The sequence below is a fragment of the Cibotium barometz genome, chromosome 20 (assembly GCF_041138505.1).
Source record: "Cibotium barometz isolate CiBa-2024 chromosome 20, ASM4113850v1, whole genome shotgun sequence".
NCBI lineage: Eukaryota > Viridiplantae > Streptophyta > Polypodiopsida > Cyatheales > Cibotiaceae > Cibotium > Cibotium barometz.
The window spans coordinates 49,946,400-49,973,813 of NC_141065.1; the positions used below are offsets into that span (position 1 = coordinate 49,946,400).

Sequence of the window (27,414 nt, forward strand, 5' to 3'; positions counted from 1 at the left end):
AACTAACCAAAGGGGGTAAGGAGAAATGGGAGAAGAGGAAGTTGGAAGAGGTAATTGCTTCTCTAGGGTATGGATCGTGGCTTTTTGCTCAAGCAGGTGATCTCCTTGTTGCTTCTTGAGAAGCATGAAAAATTGGAACATCAATTGCATCTGGTCCCCATTGAGAGCATTGCTTCCTGAAGCCGTGGTTGTAGAAATGACGATCTCTTCGTAGATGTGTTGTTCTCTCTCATCGTCATCGAAGGTCGCTATAGTGGGAGTGGTCAAGGTTCTTCTTGACCGCAAATAAACCATCCAGTAAGTGTGGCGGACATTTCCGGTTGCTTCTCGAGGCTGAGGATCAACCGTCCTTCGAGGGACAGGAGTCATATCGGAACGCTTATGGTGTCTAAAAACCAACCACAAAAGCTTTTTTTTTTCTTTGCTGAATTTCTTCACCAAAAGGCAAAGCTTTGATACCACTTCGAATTTCTTCACGCAAGGAGCTCTAAGGGCTGAAAGTATTTATCAAAGTAAGATCCTTTTCTATAAGCTCCTTGTGTTGGTACTCGGGTAGGTGCTGTTGATCTAGGCCGCAATAGTGACTCCTTGTGTTCGTGAAGCTCCAGAAGGAAGAGCCCTAAGCATCTCTGATCCGGGAAGTACATGATCTTAGAGAGTGATCCAAACCCATTGATGTGTCCGGGAGACTTGCCTCTATAGCTCGTCCGAAACACACCACTGTGAGGAGGGAACTATCACCTAGCACCACAACCCAGCAAAAAACACCAAATCAAGACACCAATACACCTAGCTGATGTTTCCTGATCCTGAGCTGACATAGGAGCACACTCCAAATTCCACAAAAAGTACAACTGACTCTTCCAGACGTCCTCCCAAGTCAGCTCTGACCTCCAACACCTTTGACCATTCACCAAAATAGGTCAGCTGACCTCAGCTGACACAGAACTGGTTGGAAACTGCCTCCAAATTTTGATGTTGACCCCAATCCAAAAGGATCCTCTACAATCCTCCAGCATCAGCTAACCTTATAACCACAAATTGAGTGTGTGTATGGTGGTGTACAAGCAAGCTCTTCCCAACCAATCCAAAAGGATCCTCTACAATCCTCCAGCATCAGCTAACCTTATAACCACAAATTGAGTGTGTGTATGGTGGTGTACAAGCAAGCTCTTCCCAACCCCAACAGTGGTATCAAAACAAGAAAAGTTTATGTATCTATGCCTCTTGGCTTTGTTCAAAAAGGTGCAAAAAGTAAAGTATGCCATTTACATAAAGCACTCTAAGGTCTTAAACAGGCTCCTCGTGCTTAGTACCACAAAATTCATGCATACTTGACTGCCACAGGGTTTCAGAATAGTTCAGTTGAGAGTACACTTTATGTTCGCCACATTGGGAACAATGTTCTCATCCTTATTCTTTATGTGGATGACATGCTCGTCACTGGCCCTGACGGGGGTGATATTTCAGCTTTTAAAGCTGATTTGCAGCATGCATTTGATGTTACAGACATGGGGTATTTACATTACTATTTGGGCATACAGTTTATACCTTTTGAGAGGGGTATCATGTTATCTCAGTGCAGATATGTTGAGCAGCTCCTTGAGCATTTTCACATGACAGATTGTAAACCTGTTTCTACCTCTATGGAACCAGGTCTAAAATTGTCACTTGAGCATGTTGGTCAGCCTTTTGATGTTGCCACCTATCATCAGGTTGTGGGATGCCTTATCTATTTATGCTCTACTCATTTGGACATACAATATGCTATTTCTCAGTTGAGCAGATTCATGCATTGTCCGAGCACTGTGCATTGGCAAGCGTATAAGCGTGTCTTTCGCTATCTTAAAGGCACCGCAAACTTTGCCTTATGTTCTTCTACATTATGCTCGCTTGTATTTATAGAATGTGATTGGGCAGGTTGCTATGACACACGTGTCAACCAATGGTAACTGTTTTCTTCTTGGTGACTCATTCATCTCATGGCTCAATAAGGAGCGTACAGTGGCCACTTCTAGCTGTGAAGCTGAATATAGGGCAGCCTTTACAGCTACTGTGGAATGTGTTTGGCTATGACGCCTACTAGCCGATCTTCTTGTTGGACAGCAGTTCTCTATCACCATTTACACTGACAATCAGAGTGCTTTGGTAGTTGCACGAAACCCAGTATTTCATGCTCGCATAAAGCATATTGAGGTTCACTATCATTATGTCAGGGAAAGGCTCCATGCAAGAGAGATTGACTTGGCTTATGTGCCTACACATGCCAATATTGTAGATGGGTTTACAAGGCCTCGTTTGAGGGAAAAGTTTGAAGCTTTCCGCAAAGCTTTGAGCTTACACCCTCTACCAGGGTAGTCTGCTACATGTTCACACCATTCACTTGAGGGGGGTTTGTTGGTCATGACCACTCCCAGCTAGTTTAGGTGTGAACACAGCTTACTCACCTGCACTTTTTCCCTGTGGTTGGACACAGGTTTTTTCTCCATGTGAACACACTTATGTGTGTTGGGCACTTTGTCCTAGGCTATTATTTGTACTTAATTGTACTTTTGTACTTCATTATCATAGAGTACTTTTCCAGTAGCAAGAACCCCAATAGTGAAGAGAAGCAAAAGCATGTGAATCCACTCTTAGATGGTGGAGATGAGATATTAATGTGTGTGGTGGATAAAGACGATGATGTGTCAATCTCTTGGCCATTAGCTATGTACTCAAATGCCTTTATATTGAGCCTATTGGGCTACGGGCGATGAATCAAATCCATTATCTTCTTCAAGTCGTGCTTTGAGTATTGTCACATCTCACATCTCTCTCTCTTCCTCTCTCTCTCTCTCTCTCTCTCTCTCTCTCTCTCTCTTTCTTTCATGCCATGGAGTTTCACCCACCATAGCTCCCCTTCTTTTTCAATCATATCTCCCTAAGTCTCTTCTTGGTATCAGAGCCTACGTACTTACGGACGCGGAGGTTCCACGACATCTTTATCTTCACAGCCCGTCTAGGCCGCTGATCGCACCAACCCTACCCCCTACCGGTGGGAGTTCTGATCGAGGGATAGGAGCATTCTGGCATTGTTGTGGATACAACTAAGAGCGTATTGCACTCTCCAAAGATCACGCTTGCTGCGGAGGCCATACCCTCCAACCAGCTCCTCGCTCTTGCTCGGCACTTTTACAAGCTCGGTTCCTTACTTGCCGATCTAAGCTCTCCCTCTTCTTTGACACTTCCAATCCTCTCACATTGAGCTGTCTTCCTTTGCTATCTTGAAAATAAATTGCAGGAACTCTAGCGTGCGACTTCATAAAGAAATCGGACCTGTAGGAGACACCCTCCACTGCAGTTTTTCTCTTTGGTGGTCTCTCGCACCTCTCATCGCAAATCCACACTAAAACCACACTTGAATCACCGCCATTCTCCCTCTTCTATTTTGTCACCACGTTGCTTCCTTCCAGGAGAATTGCGCTGCCCGTCTTCATCGTTTGCCCATGCACTTTCTATTTTCTTTTCACGCACGTGCGCATATCCACTTGGCCACACCACGTTATCTATTTCCTAAGGTTCTATGCATGCTCTACGATTTATTTCAGTTCCTGGGGTTTAGGTGGGTGCATCTATTGGGCATCTCCTCGTTGACACAAGAAAACCTATCACTGTCTCGGAAGAGGGAGTGGAACCTCCCCTTGATCTCATAGTATACTGGACATTGGTCGGGCCCCTATATTAGCTTGGGGTCCAGGTAGGGTGGGTGGGTTTGCCCTTGGAGCTCAGGTCTGGAAGAAATTAGTGAGAGCTCTATGCACTGGTCCTTGGGTAGGTGTTGTTGGTATGTGCCGCAATAGTGACTTCATGTGTTTGTAAAGCTCTAGAAGGACGAGCCGTAGGCATCTCTGATCCGGGAATTCCATGTTCTTGGAGAGTGGTCCAAACCCATCTTGGAAGAGGCAGTGGAACCTCCCCCTAATCTCATCGTATACCAGACATCGCCAAATGTAGTGCTCCTCTGTCTCGACCTCTGTATGGCAAAGCTGACACATCCTATCCTCTGGTTGTCTCCACTCTGAACTGGGAGGATGAGGTGGATGTGGCCAATCGCACCTCACTCCAAATGACAGATGTGTGTCCATGTAGTGTGGGCATGTGATAAAGCTATCCTCCATCAAGTGAAGAAGGTGATCTTTGTAGAAGGCCATCTTCGTCCCCAAGGGCTGAGTGGGGAGCGCCAGGTCCTTTGCCTATCCAATCTAACAATGTCCTTACTTGTTGCATGTGTGGAAGCTTTACTGCATAATCCACAGCCCTAAGCTTGATTAAGAACAAGATGCTGAATGAACATGATTAAGACAGAGGAGAGAGTTGGTGCCAGGGTTTTATTTGTATTATGGTACAAAAAGGTGACATCAAAGTCCGTACATCTTCTCAAAAGGTGTTATGATGCAGTGCAAATGATGTCTTGTGCATATATACATTCATGGGCTGCAGGTTGGCCATATGGACAGCTGTCAGCCAGTATTTTGACAAACAAATATATATGAAAAGACTTGTATGCCGTTCGGCCTGCATAGAAGCTGGTCGACCAGGTCCTCCTGCCTTGATGTGCAGCCCAAAGGTGCATTAAATGCTGTCGGCCTGCTACTACTGCTGTAGATGCCCATGCTAAGCCTTAATTGCTGTCCTAAATAGTGATTATGCTGAATATATGCTGAGATTATGCCATGGCACTGCTATGCACGGGACATTCCCTCCTGCTAAACTTGATGACGGGGTGGACACTCTGTCATCCTTCCTTCCTCCTTGGACTACTAACTTTGACCTTCTCCTTTGACTTTGACACTTTGCCTGAACACCTTCCACTGCTGATCTCCACTTCCAAGTCTTGCTGAAGAATTGAGCGTGTGTTCCACTGCTGTCCCCTTTCCCTTAACACAACGGTGGGTCACCTTCCGGAACTGATCATGCTTGTTGCTAGGCCTTTGGAACTGATTTGAGAGCTAATGATCTACGAGTTCGGAGTAATACCCCCAGAGAATGCTTTCCTCTAGCTTCGCCTGTTATAGACCACTCCATATGTTACCTTGGTTGCACTCTTCTGATGGATATGTGCTCCTCCTTTTGGACTATGCTTAGTGGTTGAGCCTGAATGCTTTGATACCAATGTTGCATGACTAGTTCCAAATACATACCCCCAGAGAATGCTTTCCTCCAGCTTCGCCTGTTTATAGACCACTCCATATGCTACCCTGGTTGCATTCTTCTGATGGATATGTGCACCTCCTTGGGACTATGCTTAGTGGCCGAGCTTGAATGCTCTGATACCGATGTTGTATGCGTGGAAGCTTTACTACTTAATCCACAACCCTCCTATCCAATGTGGGGTAGTGTTAAAGTTCATAACCTTGGTCTTCCCAAGGTTCACAGTGAGGTCCCGGTCCTTGCAGAAGGCTTGTAATGCATCTAGGTGCCTTTGCAACCCCTTTGGCGAGTCAGATGTAAGAACAATGTCATCTGCACACAGTAGGATCGGATCAAGACTCTTGCCAGTCGTGCTCTCGGTCCTCCCTATCTATCTATGTAGTCAGATATCTCATCAATGTATAGCACGAATAGACTGGGAGACAGAGGGCAGCCCTTTTCACCCCGATAGTGCTATGTATGACCTTTGAGTCTTATAGAGAGTGAGAATCCCCAATCCATCTCTGCGGGTACCCCCATATCCTGCACCAGTCTGGCTTGTGGGACGGTATCAAAAGCCTTGCGGAAATCCACAATGCTGCAGTATATCTGATGCCCTTGGGCTCTTCCCTCCTCAATGATGGCACGTAGTGTGAAGATGTAGTCCAATGTGCCTATGTGTAGCCCCCATAGCCATGGGCTCCTTGGTGGCTCTCGGACAAGCCCTTCATGGCTGTCGATGAGAAAGGACTCTACAAATCCTATCCCTTTTCCTAGATTGGTGCCGGGTAAGTGACATGTGGATTTGTATGTTCCTTGTGATCTCAAACAATCCATCCCCAGCGAGTCTCAAAAAATTTTCTATGTAGAGAGCATACTCAGTGCACCCAATGGGGTCCCGACTACCCACTTAAGGGCCCCCCTTGCCGAAGGGCTTTGATTGATGCAACTAAATGATTACAAATGAATGGGTTGAATCTGCCTTGAAGATGATTGGCCTGATATTAGGGTTTTCCAAAGGGAATCAACCTTCTTTCTTGACTTGAGATGACTTGCATTTTCCTTTTTTGTTGAGGGCTGGAAAACACAATGCCCCTTGCTTGTGTTTATGCCTCTTCTTGATGCCTGGGGCTGAAGCATATGCCTTGGGCTTGAGGGAATTGCAGATGGAAACGATGAAATATTTTCCAATATATATAGCAACCTCATGAACAAGTTGACCTGCTAAAACTGGCCACCGGCTAGGGAAAAGAGGACAAATAAACCAAATGAATGCTTTTGCCCCTTTTTGCTTGGGCGCCTATAACCAGTTTTCACGATTTGGTCCTTGGGCACTCATGAATCCAAATAAAGACACTTTACTTGTTTTCGAGAAAACCTTTCTAAACTTTTTGAGAAAAGAAAGAAAGAAAGAAAGTTATATTAAACTTCTCCTAAAGACCCAATGAGTCTATGAGACCAAAGTGATACAATGCTATGTCTCATCATGGAAAACAAGTACAAATAACATAGCTCTCTGAAAGTAGAGGCTGATACAATGATCATCATGGGGTATAAGCACTAGTAAAAGAGACTCTCATCATGGAGTACATGAGAATATGAAGCATGTGGGGAACATCATCCTCCAGTAGAGGGTACACCTCTCTCAAGTATGTCGAGCATGGGGTTACTGAGTATGGCCGAGAGGTCGCCTTCTATCATGCTACGTGGGAAGGTGGTGTGATGGCGGTGGAGCATGTATTGGATCTGGAGCTCATGGGAGGATCGTGGTCAGTGTCCCGTGGGATGGGGACACCAAATACGTTGAAGCGGGCAAGCCTCCACTATGCCGATATCCTCTCCTTGGGCCTGGAAGAAACTGGTGATTGTCGGCTGGTGAGGAAGGAGGGGTGGTGGCTGTGGCCTCACTCTCTTAGGAGTGTATCTTTATGTTTTGTGAAGCTCTCAGGAAGAGTCCTAGGCAGCATTGGTCCGGGAAGTCCATGATCGTGGATAATGGGCCAAAGCCCTCACGGGAAATGAAATGAAATGATATGATATATTAACGTCTTCAAAAGGCCAAAATGACCTATGAGACCAAAAAGGTTACAACAATTGGTGGATCTGATACAATGTCTGTGTAAGAAAAGCTAAAAACAACTAACTGAAACTGAAATAACGGTGAGGAAAAGTACGGTACTAGGAGCTCCTAATGGATAACATCTGGGAGGAAAACTCTAGCAACAAAGGTAAGCATCATACACATCACTAACCAAAGATGTCTCTCATCGGTCGATGGCGGATATCCTCAATGTCCTCCATGGTGAGTACTCTGACTGGACGTCTCCCATGCCGTGCTAGTATGGTCCTGATCCTCTGTTGTAGTCTCCGCCGGTGTCGAGATGGGCCTCTCATCTTGGGACGCCTGGACCGCCCCAGCTCTATAGCCCGATCAATCAGTGTACCTCTAGTGCGGCTATACTCTGGGGCTAGCTGCAATGCCTGCTGGCGTGACTACTCAATCTCTGGTCGAAAGAAGTCTGTAATCTGCCTCTGTAGGTGTGTCTCCCTCTCTGATCCCGTCCCTCTCAAGAGACCCTCTCTATGTCTACGAAGCTCCAGCAAGTATAATCCGAGGCATCTCTGATCCTGGTATCTCATGACTCTAGAAAGTGGTCCGAAACCCTCTCTAAACGAAACCGATCCCGTCAAGTGGGAAAGACTCCGTTGGACTCCCACAAGCTTAATAGCACAACTTTAAAACCACAAATTTGAAATGGACAACTTAAAACAACTTGAAATTTAAATGAAATGAAATGGAAAGATGGACACCGCACTGGGGCCGAAACGGGCCGACCCCCCCCCTCAATATATGATATATTTATTGGGAGTATTTAGTAAATACAATGCTCCATGGGTTCCAAGAACCAGATAATGTCCATGTACATATGAAAACAGTATCAAACAAGTAGGCTCGAATTTCGATGTAGAAGCTCGAAGCAGAACGACCACTAGCGTGGTCCAATCGCTACGGTCCTGTGCTTTCACTGGACTCCGCGGAGAGCGCCTCACTGGTGTTCTGAGACCACGCACAAACAGGCGCTCTCATACTAACGCCTGGCTCTCCCGATCTCAGCACCTTTGGACCGAGGTTCGCCAAAATAGCTTGGACAACCCGGCACCGAACGGGTGTTGGCCGAGCGGGATGAATCCCTTAGCAGATTTAATACAAAGTACTTTATTTAAATCTGAAAATTCACTTACTTGTTGAAGGTTGATAGAGAACCAATACTTATGGCGGTTGTGTAGACTTTGCAGCCACCCTTGATGAAGAAACAGTTGCCTCGTGTAGAGTCATCAAGACAAGTACCACTGATGAAGATTCAGCCGCCTGAGAGGATGAGAGACAACAACCACTAGGAAGCACCTGGCTGCAAAGAGCCGGCTGACTGTAGGAAGAGAAGCGTAGCCCTCCAAAGGTGGCAGCTGTTGTGCAGGGTAGGCAGCCGCCTATTGGAGAGGAAGGAGGGAGTAGTGTGCAGCCTGCAGGTAACACCAGCGCTGAGTAGAGGGCAGCGCAGCCTGCTGGGGTACTTTCGCCTGAGAGAGAAGCCGCCTGCAGCAGTCAGAGCTGGCTGGAAGTACAGCCACTTGAAGTAGTGCAGTCGCAGCCAACAGCAGCAAGTACTGCAGCAGTCGCCTTCATGAAGAGCGTGCACCAGCAGGGGAGAAGGTCGCCGGTTGGTGAATAAAAAACTTGAAGAAAGCGATTGATCTACGCTAGATGGAGGAAGCCCTTTTTTTTAAATAAAATAAAGGTGGAGTTAACTTTGTGATACCCACGCATGCATGTGGGGGAACTAGTGGGGGTAGGTGACCATGCCCACCCCCACACTTACTTAAAAGTGGGGCTCCCCACCTTGGCCCCTAAGTGGGTGCCCAAAGGGGGTGCCCACTTTTAAATAAATGTGAACACCTAACCTTATAAATTAAAGGGTTAGAATTTAAAACATTAAAACAACAAGTGCGACATACTTACCACCTGTTCACATGCACTAGAACTCGTCAGAATACAGAGCAGACTTCACGACTCACTGGCAGGCGTCCCCGCTGAGTAAGTAACACGTCAAGCAGGCAAACACACAAATACATGTCATGCGAAAACAGTTTCAAACATGCAAAATATGTGTGCATGTGCAAATAGTAACATGGACATATCTCCCGTTCATGGAACATGTACAAAATATCTGTCGGCACAAAACTGGCACGACATTTAATACATAAAAACCTGGTCTTCCTATGGAGTGACAGTCCCATAGGTAAGACACAGTTCCAGGCACGAGTCTCCCTATGGTGTGACAGTCCCATAGGCAAAACACGGCACGAATACTGGCTCTTCCATGGCGTGACAGTCCCATGGATCGAACACAGTCCAGGTCATACACGGGTGGCACTGATCTGGCTCCCGTCCATACGACACCATCCTGCTAACACACGGGTGGCACGAGTCTGGCTCCCGTCCATGTCAGCAAAATACTGGTCTCTTCACATGAGACACCGGCCTGGCCTCAAGTGAACGAGACGCAAAAACTGGAGATGGACCAAATGGTCGGCCAATTGGTGACACTAAACAGGCAGTGAAAACGGCCTCGTATCTCATAATATACTGGACAGTGACATATGTAATGTAACTCTGTCTCTGGCTCCATCTGGCATAGCTGACAAATCCTGGCCTCAGCTGGTACTCCTCTGAATCTGCCAGTCTCAATCTCTAGCTCGTGTGAGGATGTGCGCATCTGACCAATAACACACCGTACCCCATGAGAAAGATGAGTATCCATGTAGCTGGGTCTAATCACAAACCCATCCTGGAGAAGATGATCCCGTCCTGCCTGATAAGTCTGGTAATCTCTGCCCGTGTGAGAGAGAGGGAGGGTGCATCGAGGGAGTACTGAAATGGAGGTAGCCTTTCCATACTAAAGCCATGCAACTGGAACCAAGTTGTCATTTGTGCATACCAACATGATCCGTCTCCCTGTGATGCTAACTGTCGTGAAGACTCCAGGGCTAAGCGAGCATATCTGTCTCTAGGGAGAGCCCAAGTGCTATGTATAAAGGAGACTGATCGAGTGAGTGCCTCTACCACCAATGGGGGGGCAGCCATCTCTGCACGGATAATATCATGTGGTACGGAGGCCTTGGCCCTAATCATCCGGGAAATCATAGAAACCAAGGGCCTCTCCATATGTCTCCATCCATCAGTGCTACCAGCTCGGCTGGTGATCCACTGAGGGTCCCCATATCTCCACTCCATACAGCATGGCTGAAGTGACCAAAGTGTCAAAGAGCCAGAGCTTTGTTCGAGGTTCGTGAAACTGAACCTGCGAACACATCCTCTCTAGTCCCCCCAATGCTGCATAAGCTCTGGTCAATCTGGTCTCCGCTGCTCTCCTCAAGGAAAATAGTGGGCCACTGAAAACCACACCAAGGTAAGTATATGCATCTGTATACTCCACTGTCTCCTGACCATATGTAAAGGTGGGTACTGACCTCCTAACCCACTGTGCTGGGAGAAACTATGGTGCCTCCCGCGGATCTCATAGTACACTTGGCAGTGACAGGTATAGTGCTCCTTTGTCTCGACCCCTGTGCGGCATAATCTGCAGATCCTCTCCTCTCAAAGTCTCCGTATGAGCTCTCCATCTCTGAATATGTGCTCTGCCTGCCCTGTCTCCATCCGTAGGTGGTGGGAGGATACTGGTAGCTGGCCAATCGCGATCGCATGGCATGTGACATGGGAATACTCAGGTAGCCTGGCTGCTTGATGAAGCCATCCTTTGCAAGCCTGGGGAAATGATCTATGGCATTTTTGCTACACATAGTTTATAGGCATTTCGGCCACCAACTCACACTACCCTCTCAAGTGCCCATGTTCCCTTCCATCTGCTCTCTATTGTTCCACCCACACATGGTAGAAACAATCTTCAAGAGAGCATGTAGGACAAGAGAACACTACACAGGGTATGTTGTGCTTGTCACTACCCTTTGAAGTGCTCATGTTCCCTTCCATCTGCTCTCTATTGGTCCACCCTTACATGGTAGAAACAATCTTCAAGAGAGCACGTAGGACAAGAGAACACTACACAGGGTATGTGAACCATGAGTTTCATAAGTCCAATGCATCCCAAATAAAGGGAGCCAAAAAGAATAATCCATCCCAGTAAAAGGGAGTCGTAAACATAATCCATAATCCTGAGGATCGATCCAAATCCCTAGAAAAGAAGTCCAGGAATCCATAGATCTGTATACCATAACTCTTACCACATACTCAGTGCTAACCACACACCTTGGAGTAGAGGTGGACTTTATCCATAAAAGCATCATATCCACGAGATGACCAAAGATTTCTTCTCTATAAACTCAGAGAGATTCGTCCATAGAAATTGCTTGTGAAGCCCAATATCTATATAAATCTCGTCCAAGAAAGAAATCTCCATAGATATAATCCATCCCAATAAAGGGAGCCATGAAAAGAATTCATCCCATTAAAGGGAGCCATAAACAATGTTTCCCTGAAACCATCTCAAGGCAAACAACACCACCTTTCTCCTTGCATAGCTATACAAGGGTTAGTGAACATCAAAAACACTTCATAGCAAAAGCACTAACTTTGCAAACTCAAAGTATACTTAGCTTTTCTTTGCCAGGTTGGTCATGAAGCCAAAAGAAATATCTCGTCACCATATCCTTAAGATATCCTGAGATATATCTCCATATAGCTTGCCTGTAAGCTTGATAATATAATCCACAATATCCATATGGAAAGAGTGCTAAATGTGTGCACATAAAGTCAACTCCATACTTTCAAGATAAATTTTGTGAATTCATAAATCTTTAGACCAAGCTGTCTATTGCTCATGCTCTTGCTTCATAGGCTCTGAAGTGGCTGGCCATGCTTAATAGCAATGATGGTAAGTGTGGTCCCCACTTGAGATCTTTTCTCTTCCTTATTGATAGAAGAAAGCCTCCGCTTCCAAGAAAGCCTATGCTCTGATATCAATGTAACTCGCGGCGGTACCCGGGAGACTAGGGCCTTTGACACACTTGTTGATACCATCAATGCATATTAAAACACTTAAACATGGCCACAGCCTTAACACATATCCATCATCACTTTGCATAAAACATAAAAGCTGGACAAAATATCCACAAATGCTGAAAATGGAGCTTGCACGTGTGACACCACATAGAGGCCGGAATGGGCCGACCCCCCCCTTGGAGTATTTTATTACCCAAGGAGAATAATATCATGTACAAGCTTTGAGGGCCTTACTTTCCCCACGGGAGATGCTGGATTATCCATATACAAATGCCATAACACAGCCCAACACGAGGCTACCAATGCCAAGCCAACAATATAATCCATATACCTCCGTGTGGGTACTGATTCTTTCCCAAAAACCACGGGTCTACATGCAATAGAGGTGGTACAGTAAGTACAACTCTTCATTCAGTCAGTATAGCAGGTACAATGGTTGGTACAGTCGGTACAGTGGCTGGTATAGTAGGTACAATGGTTGGTACAGTCGGTACGGTGGTTGGTACAGCAGGTACAACAAGTATAAATGCTGGTACAGCATGTACAGTGACTAGTACATCAGATACAGTGGTTGGTACAACAAGTACAGAAGTTGATACAATCGGTACAATGGGTGGTAGAGCAAGTACAGAAGTTGGTACAACCGGTACAATGGGTGATACAGCAAGTACAGAAGCTGATACAACTGGTACAAGGTTTGGTACAACAAGTACAATGGCTAGAAATCATAATAAATGATTAAATACCCTTGCCTTCAGTATTTCTTCGTGATGGAAGCCTCCAAAACACTCCCCAACAGCCGGTATTCTTCATGGGCAGCCTTCAAGAGAGAGAGAAAGAGAGTAGCCATCATTGGGGCAGCCTGTAACGGTGTTAGAGGCTAGTGTGCAGCAAGAGAGCCTCCATTAATGAAGAGAGAGGACTCCAATTTATAGATTTGGGCCTCCCATGAGCTAAAATGGCAAGAGAAGGCTACAATGACAAGTGGAGAGCCATAAAATAGCTGAAGTGACAAGTGTGAGGCCACTTGTCTGACTTTGATCCACTTTATAACAAGTGTCAAGCCACTTGTCTCACTTTGGTCCACTTTCTTGCCACATGTCCCAATCTAAGAGATGGGTCCTTCCATAATCTTTACCTCTAAAAATATCCCAATTGGTAGACATTTTGTTATAGGCACGTTGCCAACTCTTGGTATCTGCTCAATTCCATATGTAATGACGCGAGAAGAATTTCCATCGGAGTCGGGCCAAAAATAGCAACTCTCCTAAATTTTAGGAGTGTGGTCCTTTGTATTCTAGGATAATCCCCCATTCCAAAGCTTGTACTTTCCAAATATTTAGATATCCTGGAGTCCACCAGACCCCTTTCATACTTGGAAATGTCCAGGCTGGTGATACAAGGTTCCAGCACACCCTATATATGGCTCTTCGACTTCCCATGCTCTTGCGTATGGGATAATCCACCACAACTTCTAGTCAAGCTATAACCCCAGAGTAGCTATGAGAATTGCCACCTCCAACACCTTTGGAAAGGTCATGTCTCCATGATGATGTTTTTTCAAGTAAATGGAGCTTAGTGATTAATGAAGATGGTTAAGTTGCAAATTGTGTGACAGAAAAGCTATTATTAAAGGTTTTGCTAAGTGCCCGTATCAATAAAGTATTGATTTGCTTGATTGAAAAGGAAAGGGTTACTTTGCATTTATGATTCTAAATGAGCGAGTGTGTCTTGGCAGGAACCTTGAAGTTATCAATACTGAGAAGGCTAAATCAATTCAGCTAAGGGCAAGTGCCAATAAGTTCAACTTCAATAGTGATGTGCGGGCTGAAAGGAGAAAAGAGGTATGCCGGTTGTGAGCTGCAATCAGAGTCTTTATGCAGAAAACTTCTAGCTTGCTTTCTTCTTTGTTCATGACACGTGGTAGGCTCCCCCATCATGTCTTGGTAATTAACTTGTTTGCATTTGTAGGAAATTCTTGGTTGTATTTGTAGGAAATGTAAGGGTGGTTGTCCCAAATATGTAGCCAGTCTGACTAAAAAATTTGGAAAGCAGGTTAAGTGCTTGAATATAGGATATAGATTTTATGCCCTTCGCTCCTTTGTTCTCAGTTCAACTCAAAGCTCGAAGAGAGACTAACTGCAAAGGAGGTAGCAAGTAAACAAGCACAAGCAAAGACAAAGGTACGCTTCATTAGCAGCATTGTTAAACCTTAAGTTTCTTTCTTCATCTAGAAAACATGCTTAAATTAGAGAAGTAATGAAGCAAGCATGCAGTTCTGAAAGCTCCTTAGAGCTCCCTTGAGGATGTCATATGCATTATGATCCTGACTAGAAAAGAAGAAGGTGGTTTATCAAATCTTTTTAGATTAAGATTTGGAGAGTTTAGATTCTGATGTGGTGGTTCAAACTGATTCAAGGTTAGTATCGAGATCTTCTTAAGATGTTGAAGCTTCTCAAGCTCGTTCTTAGAAAACAAAGCGATACCTGGAGGCAGAAGAGCAGCAGCGAGACACTTTGAGAATGTTGGGCTCCTTTCAAGGCTGAGGTGGGAGAGTTTGGGAAAATACCTTTCCATCAATTAAATTTACTCCAGTGTTAATGAAATTGAGTTCTTGGACTTATGGTTCACAGGCTCCATCTGCTGGCAACGATATTTGCATAGTGTGCTTCACAAAAATGAAGTGATCAGAATCAGAAGGGTGACAAAGGCAATAAATTCAAGGATGCCTTTTTCCATGGTCATGACACAGTTTCAAGATGAGTTCAAAAGCACCATGTTCAATGGGGGAGGGGAGCCTATGAATCATCCCAAGGAGTCTAAATTAGTGGTGGGATGAGAAAAGTCCTTCACAAAAATTGGAGTTTTATTTGTGCGAGGTTCATTACCTTGGAAATATTTTTAGCGCCGATGGCATTGGATTAAATCCCACCAAAGTGATAGAAATCCTGCATTGGGAGATTCCGGAAATAACATATGATATATGGTCTTTTGTAGGAATTTGCTAGGCATATTCCACCCACATCGGCAAGTTTTCCGACGTCTCGGTAGCTCTCATAGATCAGCGCAAGGGTGTCAAGACTCGTAGGTAGTGTATCCACATGACTCTGCAGGGATTGCAGGCTTTCAAGGACCTCAGTGTTGCTTTAGCAGAGGCCCCTTGTTTAACGCTTGCCTCATGGGATGATCTATTGTAGGTAATCACCGATGTGAGTAACATCGCCATTGGAGCTTTGTTATAGCATAATGGTCACCTATTTGCGTATATGTCTCGTAAGTTGATCCTTGGAACGTGCAGAGAAGAATTCCTTGGTCTATGATTGGGAACAAGTCCTGAAACATTGGAAACATTTTCTATATGGGTGTGACTTTGAGGTTCGCAGTGATCATTAGGCATTGCGTTGGCTTCGAACAATGCTAAGTGCGCAATGCAGTGATTGGCAGCACCGTTGGAGCCATATCTTCTAGCTATTCAAAATTTCAATGGCATGATTGAGTACCTTCTAGGCAAGGCCAATCCAATGGCCGATGCATTGAGAAAGAAAGGAACCGTTTCCTATACCCGAGACATCATCTTATTGAATGTCGCCGGTGCATTGGTGAGCCTAAATGGCATCACTACAAACTCGTAATGGCTACGCTCAGTCCAAAAAGCCATCTTTAGAATGTTAGCTATAAAAATGTGGACCTGGTGATAGCCACTCTTGAGGTCTATTTTTGAAAAATATCTAGCATCATTTAGACGCTCTAGAATGTACTCTATTATGGGCATGGGGAACTTATTCTTGATTGTGAGCTTATTTAGTGCCCTGTAATCCACTCACAAACGTGCAATCTTATCTTTCTTTTGCACGAATAAGATGTGTGCAGCGAATGGCAAAGATGATGGGTGACCCGGCTCGGATGAAGATTGCGTTGTTGCGAGGATTTGGGACTTGAGTGGACTTGCTTGGGCTTACCTTTGTTTAAAATTATTTCTAGATTCTGTGCCAAAGTCAAAGCTTGGTCATAAGATTGAGGCTCGATATTTCGGATAGGAAATCTGATGCTTGTATCTAACCCCTTGAGAAATTGTTTCAGCTTCTCGTCTTTCGATTTTCCCAATCGCCGTGTCTTGATTATTGAAAGAACGTAGAACCGTAGGGTACTACACACAGAGTGGAGGTGCAGCACGCGGACAGAGGTCAACAATCGGCCGGGTCCCCCTTCATCGAAGATCTCGTGAAGCCACCATAAAGGTGGGAGATAAGGGGAGACCAAGGGCTATTTAGTCCTATATAGAGGGGTCCAATCCACTATGTGGGATAATACACTGCCACATGGTAGCGTGAGGAGTAGGAGGGCAAAAATTCATTCCAACACCCCCCCCCCCCATGCGAAGCCGGATGTCAAGTAGGAGCCGACGAGGCTCTGATACCATGAAAGAACGCGGAGGACCAAGCAAGTGGAGGCCAACAACCGCCCGGGTCTCCCCTCACTTGAGGATCCCATGAAACGACCATATAGGTGGGGGATAAGGGGAGACCAAGGGCTATTTAACCTTATATGGAGGAGTCAAGTTGACCCCAACCCACTATGTGGGTTAATACACTGCCACATGGCAGCGTGAGGAGCAGGATGGCAAGAATTCATTCCAGTAGTTATGACCTTGTTGGAATAGGTCAGCACAGGTGACCCGTTTTGTGAGAGTTTGTAAAACTCATCCTCCAAATTGGTCAAGTACTCAGGTGGAAGGAATCTTGCTTTGAGGTCGGACACAAAAGTCTCCCATATGTAATGAGTCATGCTTGGGGTTAGATCTTAATGGAGACGTGACCAATGCTGCCACCAAGTAACGGCTTCTCCCGTGAGGGGTGGGGCCACTAGATGGATTGTCTTGAGGATCTGAAACTTTAGCTAAAGGAAAATATGCAACGAATTGATGAATAAATCATGACTGTAGACTGATCACACTTATCATCATACTTATTGAAGTTCAGTTGAGCTTGTACGACAACGTTTGATGGAGGGGATGAGGAACTGGTGCCAATTTGGGAAGGGGTGCCATAAGACTAGCCTGTAGGGTTGTGTAGGGTTGCTAGCAACTGCTGATGTTGGAGTTGCCTGGCTTCTTGATCGAGCTTATGTTGATAATCCAACGTCGTGCATTTTGCTTGGCATCAGTCTTCAGCCTCCTTGCGTTTGGTTTCTTGTATCTGTCGTGCCTCATCAAGTTTCTGTCTTCTTTAATGCTCCATGAGAAGAAGCATGTGTTGAAAATTTTGGGAACCTTGCATTGTAAATTGCTCTTTTTTTTTTTCTTCTGCTTCTTTTGCTGCTTGTAGTTGTAGCTTGAGTAACCTGTTTTTCTTCATTAGCTCTTGAAGGAGTATATTTGCGCGCTTTGTGGAAGTGTTTCTCCTTTTCTTGTGTCTTCGTGGACATTTCTTCTACAATGGCGTCTTCATGGACACTTTCTTTCATTTTGATGCCTTCTTTGAAGCTTCTTTCTTCGTCTCTTGACATGGTGAATGGCTGGGTATGACCCTTCCTCAGGAAGATGGTGCGTGCCTCCATATCTTGAAACTGTATGATGAGAGCTCTCTTCTTTGTCATGTCTTTCCCGGCCCTCCAAGCTTTGCGGAAGGGGGGGGGGGGGGTCCCTCATGTGAGTATCAAAGTCGTGTGCATAGTGTCCGACCATCCGCCTCGGGGGTAGAGTCAGCTACCTCGGGAATCCCTGTGACTCTCAGATTGAGTCTACGAGCATGTCGCATCCGCTCCTCCTTAATGGTGGTGTTGACGATTTGGAGCCCTTCTTTTTGGGCATCCTCTTTCACTTCCTTTTTGATGTTCCTCTTCACCACTTCTACCCAACCCTCCCTTGTTGCCTCCATCTTACGTTCGAGGCTCTTGGGGATTGCCTCGGTGAGTTCCTCTTTGATGGCCTCTTTGTCAACTTCCACAATCTCCCCCTCCTCCCGTGGTGGTCGGTCCCGTAGAGAGATCACCTCGCTTTGAGGATGTCGATTTCCTCCTTCATAGTGTCCGGTTCCTTCTTCCATCTCTTTTTTTCCTCTTTCCATGCTTCTTTCTCCTTCTTCCCTCCTTCCTTCTCTTTCTCCCTCTCCTTCTCCCAAGTTTCCTTCTCCCTTTTCCAAGCTTCCTTCTCTTTTTGTAAAGCTTCGATCTCCTTCTCGACTTTGGAAAGTCGGTTGATGATGTTGTTGATGGCAGAGTCCGCCATCTTCTTGTTTTCTCTGATGGAGATGTTCAGCTTATCCTCCATTTTGACTATCTCCTCTTTGCTTGCACCCTTGGCCATGTCGATGTACCTTGGAGAGAGAGAACCCTAACAATTATGCTGGATTGGGCTGGGGCTTCACATGGCGACCAAAACGAAGCGAAGGGGATGGGATGCGCAGGCAACGGGGAGAGAGAAAGCGCAGGCGACGGGGGGAGAGAGAGAGAGAGAGAGAGAGAGAGAGAGAGAGAGAGAGAGAGAGAGGCGACGGGGAGAGAGATGCGAAGGCGACGGGAGAGAGAGAGAAAGAAAGAAAGAAAGAAAGATATATTAACGTCTGCAAAAGGCCGAAATTGGCCTAATAGACAAACAAGTAGTACAATGATGTTCCTCCAGTCATCAAGAGGAAAATGTGGAGTGAGAATAAAATGTACAAGTATGACAACACGACCATAGGGGACTCAGTGGTGGTGTACAAACGAGAGGGTGTGGATGGAGTACTAGGGCTACTAATGCATCTCTATATGCTGAAGGGGTGATACAAGTATGATATGTTATCTACACCTAACTCCATCCAGTCCCATAGTTTGGGTACAATATGTCATACATCCGATCTGAGGATGCCGTAGATGTCTGGAACATGCGTCCTGGATCAGAGCGAAAATGTGCCAGCTGCTCCTCGACCTCCTGCTGGTGTCGAGACCGGATGGCCGCGATCTCTCTGTGGTGTAGCCGTGGTGTCTGGTAGCCGGCTAGTCTGGGTCGTCGCCTAGCTCGAATCTCCTCCGCTCGCTGAGATGTCACTCCCAATGTGTGTGGCTGGGCTACTGGTGCCAATCTCTAGAAGAAGTCAGTCAACTGGGATTGTCTTCCTACGCTATGTGTGAGAGAGAGAAATGAAGTGAAATGAAATGTTATATTAACGTCTTCAAAAGGCCATAATGACCTATGAGACCAAAAGTTACATCATGGTGGATCTGATACAATGTCTAGATAAAAAAACCCAGAAAATGAAAAATAAAGATGATACTACTGGCACCTAGAAAATGAAACTGGAACTGGAATATAGTGAGGGGGGGGTACGCTATGGAGGTGAGTGGAATATAGTGAGGGGATACAATATCATGTGGGACGGAGGGGTACACTATGGAGGTGCCTCCATCTCATAATATGTGCCACATCGGACACTGGCGGATCTCCTCAATATCCTCTGTGGTCAGCACCCTGACTGGGTGTCCCGCATGCCTCGCAAGAATAATCGGAATCTGCCGCTGCAACCTCCGTCTATGCTGGGATGCCCTCCTCCGTAGTCGTGGGCGTTTGGACCACTCAAGCTCAATCGCACGATCAATCAGTGTACCCCTGGTGTGGGAGGACTCACTCCAAACTGATCTCTATGGCATGGAGACTGACCTACGTAGCTCGTGCCTGACTGTCCCTGGCTGAGGGTTCACATTGGGGTCACGGCGTATGACAAATATTCCTAAGAAAGGTATTACTTCTGTACAAATGTTGCACTGATGATGATGCCAGTGTGTCATGGTGCCCCAGTGTTGGGTGCACGTGACAAACCCTCAATCCAGATCTTTTTATAGGGATAACAACAGTGACGGGCATCCTTAGGCAACAAGAGGAGATGCAAGCCCAAATGCAGAAAAATTTAGGTGCCATGAAAGCCACATGGAAGGATGCAGTGCTATGCAAACAGAATCAAATGCCTTGAAAGGTGCCTGGAAGGCTGAAATGCAGACCCATGTGGAGGCAGAATTGGATGCCTTAAAAGCTTCTTGGAAGGCTGAAAACACATGTACGGAATGTAAGACTGACATGCAAGCCCATGTGAAGGCAGAATTGGATGCCGTACAATTCTCCACATCCACACCCCTTGCCACCAGTTTCACGTGCATCCATTTTCATCATGATCTTGACCACATCCATGAGGACCACCTCTTGCGCCACATCTCAGCCTTGGACTTATCCCTCCCTATCTTCACCATCATATCCCAACTCTCCTCCATCATCCGTGACTCCGCCCATGTTAGCTTTCCCTATACCACATGTGCCTCAACAAGTTTGCCAGTGGGTTCCCAACCCCAAAATGGGTGGTGTGATGAAGAGTGCAAAATTACTATAGGCTCTGATTAGGTCTATGGCAGAGGATGGGATACAAAGCATTAGGACAAGTAGGCTTCAGGAGAAACTTCTCCACGTTGGACCATATATTTACTTTACGGGCTATCATAGCGGAAGCAAGGTAACGTAAGAGACATGTGTATTGCTGCTGATTTGTGGATTTCCACAAAGCCTTTGACTCCGTTCCCCAATTCTGTTTGATGGGATGCTTGCAAGAGCTCCAGGTCTCACATATGATGGTATGGGATGTGATGGCGGTACTTGGTCGAGTACATGCACACATGGGAGATAATATGTAGCAGGGCTTCCCACTCTTACCTACACTCTTTGGTCTATACATTGATCAGATTGTAGTCTTTGTGCATAGCTTTGGAGGCAGGGACTCACCATTTGTCAGACACTAGTGCCCACAGTGCTTTATGTCAATGACATTGTCTAGATCTCAGGATGAGCTGAGGGTTTGCAAAAACACGATGCATTGGACATATTTTGCAAGGAGAGACCCTACAGTCAATTTGGGAGGTCATGGTCTTCAACACATGTGGTCACCTCACGATTACCTCTCTTATATAGAGAGGCGCCAGTGGAGATTCTGCAGAAGTACGTATACCTTGGAGTCTTTTGTATGGGTCCCAAGTTTTGCATGACCACAGCTGCCACTGACCAACTAGCGAGGGGGCATGCCTCTCTAGCCCATCTAGAGAGAGAGTTTTCAGGCACATTTCCAAGAGCCCCGTACTAAGTGTTTGCTCTTTGACACTTTAGGACAACGAGCAGCTATGTATGGTGAAGCCTTCTGGAGCAGACCTAGGGAAGGCTGAGTGGAGGAACATAGTGAGGCTACACAAGTGATGATGTCATGCATGATCAGGAGTAAGCCTGAAGTACCACATGATATTGTACGTGTAGAGTTTGGGGTGGCCCCACTGGTTATGAAGGCCTTCTTTTAGACCGTCACTTACATTCAGCATGTATACACTCTTGACAAACGCCTCCCACACCTAGCACTGGAGTCCTCTATGCAGTTACATTAGGAGAGGGAAAGTGTTTGACCTGGATTGCCCTCCTCCTTGTTGACATGGCCACCACCATTACCTACATGTGCAACATGTTATTTGGAGGTAGTCTTGTGGTTTCACACACATGGCATACAGGTAGCTCCCATTTCAGTATAGCTTCGATCCCCCCTACCTCAACCTCTCATGGCAACAGATCAACTGGGTCATCCCGTTAGATCTACTCGGACTACACATACATCGGACATGGGTGTCCCCAACAGAGATCAGTAAGAACTGTAAGTTCCACAGAGATTCTTTTTGAGACTCTTTGAGGATGGATCCTTTGAGATCCCGAGATACATACAGATACACATGCCGCATGCTACGCATTTCACGATTGGCCAGCTCAGGGTATCCTCCCACTGCCCCAGGGTTGAGACTGACCGAGTTGAGGATATCTCACGGGAGGAGAGGATATGCAGAGTTTGTACTACAGGAGAGGTAAAGGATGAGGTACACTAAATGTTTAGCTGCGCAGCCAACTATGAGATACAAGGGAGATTCCACTATCTTTCCGGGGGGCCTGACATTCCCTCTCCATCAGATCAGTTCTAGCTGAGGCAGGTATCGTCATTAGCTGATCATGACATATCTTACTCTACACAAGATCATATGCTGATTACCATGTACATACACTAGTGAGATGCTTTCTTTTTACTTTTTCTGTCAGTTTTACATGGCCTGGTATATCCATGGTACCATTGTATCACTCTTGGTCTAATTGATATTACTTAATTTCTTTCTTTCTCTTTTCTTTCTCTCTCTTTGTCTGTCTGTCTGTCTGTGAATTGATTTGTCTATCAACTCCTTTTTGGGTAGCTTGCTTTTATGTCATGGGATGATGTAATACTTTTTCAGAATATTCTGCAGGAGGAAATTGAAACAGAAATAAAACAGCTTCGCAAGAACCTTTCTTTCAAGGCTACTCCAATGCCTTCATTCTATCAAGACTCGACCCCACCGAAGCTGGAGATCAAGAAAGTAAGAGGTAGAATTGAGCTAGGGTTTTGGTTGCAGCCTCTTGCAGTTTTGAAATAAAACGCAATGCCTTACTACGCCTTGAACAGCCATAAAGGGGCAGGGTTCTTATCCTTGATCTGCATCTCTTGCAGATACCTCCAACTCGTCCCAAATCTCCGAAATTTGGTAGAAAGAGCAACATTACAGCTGCATGCTGTGATTCCAAGTCAGAAGGCTCATCATGTGCTCCCCAGTTTGATCAAAATATGCAGGACAATGATACATACGTTGAGCCTTCACTTCCTATTTTACAAGAGCTCAAAATAAAGACACCCAAGGATGTGAGCTCAACTTTAAAAACGGGACTGGTGAAGGGATCTGGTCCAAACTTGTCAAGCCAAGTGCTCACACACAAAGCTTCCGAAGTGCTAGAGAAGGAAATTCCGAACAAAGACACAAAGAACTCAAAGTGTGATGATCACTGTGGTACCAAAGAGCAGCAGAAATCAACAGAGGACATACTTTCTGATCAGTGTGCATGTGAAAGTCATGTAGAACATTCTGAAAGTCCATCTGTTCATTCAAATGTTGGAGGGGCAGTTATGCTGGAAGAACAAGGTAATGCCAAAAGTTCTGATGCACTTGCTCTTGATTGTACAGGAGAGCATGCCAATACTATGCCCAATAAAGAAGCACAAAAAAAGAGAAAGGAAATCAAGGCTTCAGCTGATATGCAGTCCTGTCGCAATGTGATAAAACTAAAACAGAGCAAAATCTTTCAGCACAGTTCAGCAAGTGAGTTGACCCAGGAGGTCAAAGAAAATGGAATGAAAATGATAAAGAAGAAGCAACCAAATGTTTCTGCTCATAGTGTTGGGACTTCAAGGAGAGAGCGAACTGGAAAAGTATCAGTAAAACACATTGCCAATATCAGTCAAGAGTTGTCTCCAGTCTCTTCCCTCATTGTAGATGTGGCTGTGGCTTCTTGAATTCTCGGACTTTCATATGTGCTGGAATCATCTCTGTGACAAAAGCTTAGCATGGAAACATACGGTTCTATTTATAATGCAATGTTGAAGATTTGGAGACACAGACGAGGTGATTCCAGAAAGATTGACATGCTGGACAGGAAAGCTAGAGAATGTAGTCTCATGTGGCACACTTGCTTGGATTTGTATCAGTAAGATTGCATCGTATTCTCAGCGTGCAGAATGGTGTGTAAAGAGTACTCAAAAGTTTGGTTTTTTGTTGGAGTACCTGGAATTTTAGCCAAGAAGTATAAAGATAGGATCTTGTAAATAGGAGTTTGTATCCATCTTTCAGTACTGTGCTCCTGCTAGTGTTATGTAATATTGTAAAGGGGTTTCCTACAAAGGTTCTGTTTTTTATGAGGTTGGTGGTGAATATCGAAGAAGCCATGGTTTATAGCCTTCTCTGGCTTTTGAATTTGAAGGTGCAGATAATTCCCTTGTTTCTAGCTGAATAGTCTGATAATTATAGGAGATGCTCTACAACTTACTCTAAACAAGATAAAGAGCTACCCTTTAAGATGCTTGGCTTTGATGTGTGTATGAGAGAGAGAGAGAGATCCACACGGTCCACACACAAGCAAAGGGTCTCTGAGACCAAAATGCAGTACACTGAATCCATAAGAATACGGAGTCATGGAAGAAACTGCAAAAAAAGAAACTAGCTACCTACGATGTGAACATGTGAATGTAAAAAGTAAGACAGGATAGTCATGTGGCTGAAGCCTATGACGTGGTATGAGTACATTGTAGCAGTATATAGTGGAGAGATGGGGGGGGCCTATAAGGGGGGCATATCGATGACTTTGTGGTGACTCTCCAAGTCCTTGGCTCATGGTCGGGTGTGTTTGTTTCCTTCTCGGAGTAGTAGGTCTCGGTCTCTGTGACTCCATCAAAAGCCCTAGGCATTGCTGATCTCAGCGGGAGAGGGGAGCAAACCCATCCTGAAACAGACATTGAAATCACCCACGAATTGCAGTGATCTGAGAGGTTTTAGTAATGGCTTCCGGGGGCTGAAACAGCTCATGAGACCAACAAAATTAGTGTGTGTGTGAGCATTGTGGGTGAAGATTCACAGATTTGAGAGTTGGGAGAAAGAAAGAAAGAAATCTATATTAAACCTTTTCAAGAGACCCAGTGGGTCTATGAGTCATAAGTGATTCAATAGTCTCTATGTAATCTCATCATGGTACAAAAGAATACAAAGACGAGAGCTATGAGCTGGGAATGTCAATTCCGACCCATATGATACAAGTGGGACCATCATCATCGTGCAACCTACCCTGGTAGGAGGGGGCCATCAAGGGTATTGGGCATGGTGTTAGCTTGTAGAAGGCTTTGCAGATCTCCCAGGCATGGGAAGGTGGTCTATGCCTCTCCAAGATATCCTCAAGCTGGGCTGATGTCGAGGGAGTCCGGGATGTCGGGCTTGATGTAGTGTCATGGCCCAGTCTAGAGTCACACCAGAGTGGGGTTTGGCGGGGGGTGGGGCACTCCAGAAAGTGTGGCTCGATGAGGCTATGTGTATGTCATCCTGTGGCGTCCTCTCGTGGTCGGAGGAATTGAGTGATGGTCGCTTGGGGCTGGGGTGGATGTGGTCTCGACATCCTAATCACTGAGTCTCTGTGGTGATGAAGCTCTAGTACGAAGATCAGGGTAATCCATGATCTTGGATAAGGGTCCAAACTCCTCTTTGAAGAGAGAGTGGAACCCCCCTCTAATCTCATAATATACGGTGCACCCACATGTGAAGTGCTCCTTTGACTCGACCTCCTGCTGGCACATAGTGCATATCCTCTGCTCACGAGGTATCTGCATGGCTCTCCCTGTCTCTATCCTGAGGCTGTGTGACGACACCTGCAATTTGCCCATTGCAATCTGCATGGCATGTGACATGTATATGTCAAGATATCTGGCCCTCAAAACGAAACCATCCTCTGTAAGCCTCATGAAAGTATCCATGTAGTATTGCCGTTTGTGTGAGTGGCTCATGTGTTGTGATCTAGGTATCCGTTATGTATAGCACACTTTGAGTGCTTAAACTTATGTCATGTGAATTAGCATAGCTATAGAGATGTGGCCAAGATGTAGACCCAATAAATCATATCTAATCACCTGGTTCATGTCATCCTTAGAGAGCCTAATGAATGGGTAGTCCGAGTCATACTGGAGTGGAGGGAGGCGATCCATCCGGAGTCCCTGCCTCATGAACTAGGTGCATCCTTGGCTATACCATGACTCGTGCCCATTTGTTGCTAGTTGCTGGAAAGACTGCAGGGCGAGCCTCGGGAGTCTCCAAGGAGCCATGGCATTGATCTTGTAAATGTATGTGTGGAAGTGTGCCTCTACTAACATGGGTGCCGTAGCAAACTCTACCAGGATAATATCATGTCGGAAGTGTGCCTCTACTAACATGGGTGCCGTAGCAAACTCTACCAGGATAATATCATGTCGGACTGATGATTTGTTGCGTATCATACACGAGAGCATCATGACCCGAGGCATTTGACCATTGTAAGATCAGGTGCCCAAACGGGTGCTCCATACATCACTGCTGGAGTGACCAAGGTGTCAAATAGTCGGCTCTTGGAAATGAGCCTAGAAGCACCGTCTCTCCATGAGAGCGAGAGAATCATACCCTCGCATTAGGCTAGCCTATGCAGCATGGCTCATGGCCAATAAAAGTCACTCCCAAGTACACATGAGTGTGCAATCTCCATTGGGTTGCCCACGTAGGCGAGACTTAGTCGAGATGTGAAAAGAGGGGATGTGTTGAAGACCATAACCTTGGTTTTCCCAAGTTTATTTTGAGGTCCTGCTGTGCACAAAAATCTTGTAATGTGTCAAAATGTTTTTGGAGAGCCTTTGGAGAATCCACAATAAGCACAATGTCATCAACATAAAGTAGTATGGGAACACGAATGCGTGCTAGTGATACGCCTCCCCCCCTCCTCTATCAATGAAGGTCGAAATCTCGTCGATGTAGAGGCCAAACAGAGTGGCATCCTTGCTTCACTCAAATGGTACTGGAGATCTTCTCTGATAATCCTCTTGGGCATTTTACTCGCCCTGTGAGACCGACTCATATAATGCAATGATCCCCCAGACATGTATGATGGTACCCCTAAATCCTGGAGTCTTTGGAGTAGTCTAGCTCGAGGCACCGTATCAAATGCTTTGTCGAAATCCATAAAGCAATTGTAAACTTGTCAGTGTCGTGCTCTGGCCTCTTCTATGATGGCTTGAAGGGTGAAGATGTGATCCAAAGTGGAGAATGACCTACGAAAGCCTGCCTCCCCTAATGCTTTGTGCCCATGTCTCTTTGCTAGTGTGATGAGCTCCATCTCAAGTACTGGACCCATAAAGTTTGGCCAATGTGTGGCCAATCATTGGGGTCCATGGGATCTTTGGCTTTATGGATGGGTGTGATGAGCCTTTCGAAAGAGCCTGGTTGAACATATGGGCCAGGAGGGGGTGCCAAAATCTCCCCCACATAGGAGATGTGCTCTGCCAAGATGCCCTTGTACTGGGATCATGCATATGTGTGCCATATGGAGAGCTAGGGTGGATCAAAGACTACTATTAAACCCATTCTCTAATGCACAAAAAACGACACTAATTGAAAGAGCAATTTAACATGAAAGTAATCTCAAACCCACAAATTGAATGCATTGCTTAATCTCTCCAAGAGTAAACAAGATAGTATATTTTATAGTTGAGCATTTAGAACCACAACACTCCTTGATTCCCCTCTCTTAATCATCC

General features: G+C 45.6%; 1 protein-coding gene across 6 annotated transcripts in view; it reads left to right on the forward strand.

Annotated features, from left to right (window-relative positions):
* Nucleotides 1–24,051, forward strand: part of LOC147627979 (uncharacterized) — a 36,288-nt gene extending 12,237 nt beyond the window's left edge. For 2 of the 6 annotated variants that reach the window (XM_086814945.1, XM_086814946.1), the window contains exons 5-8: nucleotides 13,986–14,091; nucleotides 14,359–14,430; nucleotides 22,520–22,642; nucleotides 22,774–24,051. In XM_086814945.1, the coding sequence (XP_086671071.1) occupies nucleotides 13,986–14,091; nucleotides 14,359–14,430; nucleotides 22,520–22,642; nucleotides 22,774–23,610 (1,138 nt within the window). In that variant the 3' untranslated portion in view covers nucleotides 23,611–24,051. Of the gene's footprint in view, nucleotides 1–13,985; nucleotides 14,092–14,358; nucleotides 14,431–22,519; nucleotides 22,650–22,773 lie in introns of all 6 variants that reach the window. The other 4 variants (XM_086814947.1, XM_086814948.1, XM_086814949.1 and 1 more) reach the window with 3 other exon arrangements.
* Nucleotides 24,052–27,414: the final 3,363 nt, after the last annotated feature.